At 25.8% G+C, this 6069-nt stretch overlaps 1 protein-coding gene across 1 annotated transcript; it reads left to right on the top strand.

Moving 5' to 3' along the window:
* The first annotated feature begins 1857 nt into the window (after positions 1 to 1857).
* On the top strand, positions 1858 to 6069 carry LOC112601469 (eukaryotic translation initiation factor 5). The gene is made up of 11 exons (XM_025349115.1): positions 1858 to 2049; positions 2497 to 2611; positions 2703 to 2955; positions 3016 to 3119; positions 3202 to 3382; positions 3439 to 3599; positions 4243 to 4389; positions 5070 to 5213; positions 5303 to 5440; positions 5518 to 5703; positions 5860 to 6069. The coding sequence occupies exons 3-11, from the start codon at positions 2799 to 2801 to the stop codon at positions 5974 to 5976; spliced, it is 1335 nt and encodes a 444-aa protein (XP_025204900.1). The 5' UTR covers positions 1858 to 2049; positions 2497 to 2611; positions 2703 to 2798; the 3' UTR covers positions 5977 to 6069.

Here is a 6069-nt window from a genome sequence, read left to right as displayed (position 1 = left end):
TTTTGATAGAATGATACTATTTCTTTAATTTTTAAACTATGTAATTTGACATCAATTTTACTTATTAACTAATCACTCAATCAAAGTTAGTAAAAAAAAAAATTGAACAATTAATGACTTTTACTTTAGTATTTATTTTAAGTTTGTTTTATTGCTATATTGTGATATCCTTATGAATTGAATCAACTGATTAGTTGTCTTAACCCCTTATATTTTTACATAAATAGTATAAAAATAAACTTTGATTTTTAATTCATTAATTAATCTATATGGTCATATTATAATAGCTCCTTATTTATTAAATATTCTAAAGAAGGATTTTATGTTTCTAAAATAATTTTAACCATTTGCAAATCTTATTAATTATGAATAGAATAAAATAAACTATATGGACGATTTACTCTTTTCCAATGATAATATAAAAATATGAAGCTAAAAATATCTCAACATTTAAACAAATGATTGATTTTTTTTTTAACCTGTTATGAATATATGAATTGTTTTTATAGGTATTCTTTATCTTTCATAGATTTCTATAAATGTGTTAACAGAGTCTATAATAATTGTATACTAAGTTTAAAAATGAATAATCTATTTAACTTCACTTTTAAAAAATAATTCAGATATTATTTAGTTAGTAAATCATGACACTATACAAATAAGTGTGTTCAAATAAAAATATTATATATATATATATTAAATTACTTAATTCTTGTGTCTTAAGTAAATTGTACAGTTCTAATAAACAAATTCCTAACTATTTGATATTTTTGAATAAAAAATAAATAACCTCATCTCAGGAATTAATTTTGTCTATGCTACATATATTATGTATACTAACTGTAATTATTAAGAATATTTATGTATTTATGTTAATATGTTATTAAAATAAACTATTAATCAAAAACAAATATATAATAAATATAATTAACAATGTACTGAGTGCATTTTCTATTAGGTATGAGGAATATAACATAAACTTAAAAACTAATAATTTTGGTTACCTAACTTATCAAAAATAATTGTTATTTTATTGTTTACAAATTGTATTAATTTCTAACCTTTTATTTGAATATAAAATGGTTGCTATATCTCAATCCATTTATAGAATATTTAAAGCTTAGTAGGTATTGATATTTAATTTTTCACAGGAAACCCACCCTCTATATTTGAAATAATTTTTTATTCATCAAAATAATTTCATATTTATTGTTACTTACATCGTATTAAATATATTATATATATATAAGATAAGTTATATATCTCGTATAATTATTAATTTTGAGTTAAGTGATTTTGAATTTATTAAAATAAAATTTTAAAATCGAATCCCTTTCTAACACGCCTTAAAGTTATATCTTCCTGCCTAAACCTACTGACAGTCAATCTCACCCCTCGTAAAATTAGATAGTTCATTCGATTCCGTTTCTCAATTTCTGGCGATCGTAATGGAAAACATATTTATCTACCGATTTGAGGAACGAAAAATTAGAAACACAGCGCAGCATATAATTATTGTATAAAAAAATGCTGCGCTGTGTTTCTAATTTTTCGTCACTCAAATCGGTAGATAAATAAGTTTTCCATTATGATGTTCATCTGAAATTAAGAAAAATTTTCTGAACGACACGTGCAAGTAAATAGTACTTTCTGTAGTGTTGTAGTACTCATTAGAAGTCTACTTGTAATAGTAATTTATTGACCTGGACAAAACGACGCTCGACGGCGTGTTCGGGCATGCCCACGAACCGCGAGTTGTCACTGGCTCGAGCCTCCTCCAGACCACCAGTAGGTATATTGATTTTACGCCGCACGCCTGCACACTCTCCGGTTAGTCTGTCTATCGTCAGCTTTCATCTTACACCGCAGCTCGTTTTATTCACTGGTAAATTTAAAAAATAGTTCGAAACCGTAACTGCCATCGTCACCGCCAATATTCAAAACTGTCGCGAATCAAAATAGATTTCAGTTATCTGAAACCGATTTACAGTTTAAACATTATTTTACTGAAAACCTTTCGTAAACATATGGTGGTGCTATCTCGTATAGGTGAGTGTGTATGTGCGCCCTAGGCTAATACTTTTTGTCAAAAGCCGATTTTTCCGATGTAATTTTGATGATATAATATGTTATAATACGTTTTACAATCACTAAAGACTAAGATTGTAGAAAATCCTTTTAAAAAATAATTTTTTGTTTTATTGTTTATTGTTAAAAAAAAAAATACGTAATAAACTCTAAAACTACTTTAAAATATGCTAAAAAAAGTATGCAGATGCTGTTTAGAATAGACCTATATAAAATTCCTCGTTTTTTCCTTATTAAAAAAAAATATTATGGCTTAAAAAAATGTATACACTGTTAAAAAAATAAACAATATTTTTAACCTATTATAAATATATATGTTATATTTTATGTAAAAAAAAAATAGTAACAATTATTATTTATAGGATATATAGTTTTTCATTTATTAATGAAGGAATTAATTTTTTCCAGTATCGCCATCATTATCCAGAGCAAGATCTGGCAGTTGTAAAAAGCTCATAGAGCCATTTATTGGCCCTGCTACAAGGTGCATGAGTTCTTTAAAATACCAGGGTTTTAGTTTTCGGTAAATATTATTAAATAGTCATTTTAGAAAGAAAATTGAATAAAATTTTACTTTTTAAATGTCTTATTTTTATAGAAATTTGTTGGAACAGGACATCAAAATACTGCTGCAACCGACACAGGAAATCGCAACCATTCAGGGAAACGTGACGGGTTACACTTAATATAGGAACAATACAGTTGCAACCATGGGTAGCTTAAACGTAAATCGGAATGTCAGTGATGCATTCTATCGATATAAAATGCCTAGACTTATGGCTAAAGTTGAAGGCAAGGGTAATGGCATCAAAACCGTGATTGTCAACATGGCTGAAGTGGCTAAAGCTATTGGAAGACCAGCTACATGTAATTTAAAACCAATATTTTCAATTTATTTATAATATTAATTTTTTTTTTTTTTTTTAGATCCAACTAAGTTCTTTGGCTGTGAACTAGGTGCGCAAACTCAATTTGACTTTAAACATGATAGATTTATAGTAAACGGAGCTCATGATGCTGGCAAACTTCAAGTAAGAAAATAATTTAATTTATACATATTTATATACTATTTAAATCATTAGATTTTTATTATAACTAAATTAATATTTTAAGGATCTTTTGGATGGTTTTATTCGAAAGTATGTGTTATGTCCAGAGTGTGATAATCCAGAAACTGAATTGATGATCAGTACTAGAAAGGGAACAATACATCAGGGTTGTAAAGCTTGTGGTTATTATGGTTCTTTAGAATCCAATCATAAACTAAATGCTTACATTTTGAAGAATCCACCAAGTAAGGGTTTAACTTTTTACATTTTGTACAACCATTACTAAAATCTTAAATTATAGATTTAAATCCAGCGGCTCAAGGATCATCATTAACTGAAGGAAAACGTAATAAGCGTTCTAAGAAACATGGCGGCGAAAACGGTGAAGGAGGCAGGTCTAGTTCTCCAGAAGACAATAATTCAGAATTGATAGTTCAAGCTCCAGAAAAATTAGCTGAAGATGTACAGTTTGAATTTTTTAATATTTAACATAACAATATTTGCATAAAAATCATATTTAGTGCTTGGTCAACTGCTTTCATATTTTGAAATGATAACCATTTATACAGAGTAATTTTATCTTCTTGAATAACAGTCATTATTTTTTAATACATAATTTCCTGTTGAAAATAAATAACATTTTTTAAATTCTGAGCAGACTAATGAATATACTAATTTTAATACTATTGTATTTTTTTTATGAAAACACGATAAATTGTCATAAAATGCTTTTTCAATTTAAAAAAAATTAGGTGGTTTTTTTAGATATTAAGTTAGATTTAGTTTGTACTTTAGAGGTCAAACTTGTTTTTTATGGAACTTTCAAACTAGTAACTTTAAATACATGAAATTTTCACAAAATATTTTTATCATCGTTCTCTATTTATTTAAAATTTTCAATCTCAGTTTCTTTTTTTAAATACCAATTAAAAAAATATGCTAATGAATCCTTTCAGCTCAAAATCATTTTATATATACAATAATATTTCAAATTACTATTATTACCATTTCAAAATATAAATAATATGTTACCCTGCCATTACATTAAATCTGTTAAATTAAGAGTTTTTTAATAAGTTAAATGTTTTATTGTTGGTTAATTAAGGATGGTAATGATAAATGGGCTGTTGATGTTTCTGAAGCGGCAGTTAGAGCTCGTATGCAAGATTTAACTGATGGAGCTAAAGGATTAACCATTGACGAAGATACAGATAAGACTGAAAAAGAAAGAATGGATATATTTTACAACAAGGTAACAATTTAATATCATAATATATAATTAATATTACCTTTAACTCATCATAAAAAACTAAATGTTTATTATTATTATTATTAAATTTATTAGATAAAATAATAAGTCATCAAACCACTAAATGTAAAATATTAGTAACTTATAGAGTAGCAGTTATTTATTGAGCAATTGAAAATCATGCTATCTATTAATGGTTATAGAGGTTTTGTTATAGATAATTATTATAAATTTAATTTATTTTTTTCTTTGTGAATAATATACTTCTAAAATTTGTTATACTATATATTAATTTAATTCTATAATATTATGCACTAATGTCAAAACTAAATTATATTAATTTATCATAGAGCCGTAATGAAAGCCATCAGTGTTCTTAGGCATTTAACATATTTATGCCCTTCTTCTTTTTAACTCCTCCTCACAATTTTTTTAATTCGGCTTAAATTAATAAGTTTTAATTTTTATAGATTTTTAAAGTTAAGCTTTTTATGAAATTTTATTATTTTAGTTTAAAAATTGTGTGTGTGATGAACTACTATAAACTAAAATAAGTTTTGTTTATATTACAAGGTTACTTTTTATTTATCTATTAATTATTTATATCAAGTTTAACTTGGATTTTATGTAAATATATATATACATTATACTGCAACATTATGTATAATTTACATGTTCTATAGGTTCAAAAAGCACGAGATTCTGGTTTAATTTCAGAGTCAATTACAATCAAAGAAATTGTGGCTGAAGCTGAGCGTTTAGAAGTGAAGAGTAAAGCTACATTAGTATTGGCTGAACTATTATTTGATGATAAAATCCATTTGCAGGTACATTAATAATTTGTATTATATACTCTTGCTATAAACATGATTGTGTACATTATACTCATCAATATTATTGTTGTTATTGATTTTAGTTGAAAAAACATCGTGTCTTGTTCTTACGTTTTTGTCATGAGGATCAAAAGGCTCAAAGATATTTATTGGGTGGGATAGAACAAGTGATTGGACTCCATAAAAGTAGTTTGTTACCAAAAGTTTCTGCTATATTGAAGGTATATTTTTGTTACTAAGAAGTTTTGGTATTATTTTTTATTGATTGATTATTAATAAATTTATTTCTTGTGTTAAGTTATTTTACGATGCCGATATTTTGGAAGAATCTATATTATTAGACTGGGCTAGTAAGATCAGCAAGAAATATGTCTCTAAAGAACTTAGCCAGGAAATACATAACAATGCTAATCAATTTATTACTTGGTTACGTGAAGCTGAAGAAGAAGAAGAAAGTGGAGAGGAAAGCGATGATGATGTTGAGGTAAAATATTTGAAATTTGCTATATTTATATCCCATATTTCTTGATTTTATTTATTTCATTAATATTACTTATAAATTAATATTTATTAATTTTTCCATATGGAAATGCTTTTTTTATTTTTAAAGCCATTATTTATTAAGATTACTTTTTTCCAGATTGAATATAATGACCGTGTGCATACTAGCACATTAAAAGCAAAACCCGCACCACCAGTTGCTGCCAAATCCAATGTTGATGATAATGAAGATGATGTTGATATTGATGCCATCTAATTATCTTAGTAGACAGAACATCTAAATTTTAATTTTCAGATAAAATTAGTTTACAATATTATACCTGTAATCAAATATACATTTAAAAACCAA

The sequence above is a fragment of the Melanaphis sacchari genome, unplaced genomic scaffold (genome assembly GCF_002803265.2).
Source record: "Melanaphis sacchari strain LSU unplaced genomic scaffold, SCAv2.0 Contig0_pilon_pilon, whole genome shotgun sequence".
Lineage (NCBI taxonomy): Eukaryota > Metazoa > Arthropoda > Insecta > Hemiptera > Aphididae > Melanaphis > Melanaphis sacchari.
This window is presented reverse-complemented; position numbering and strand designations above follow the sequence as displayed.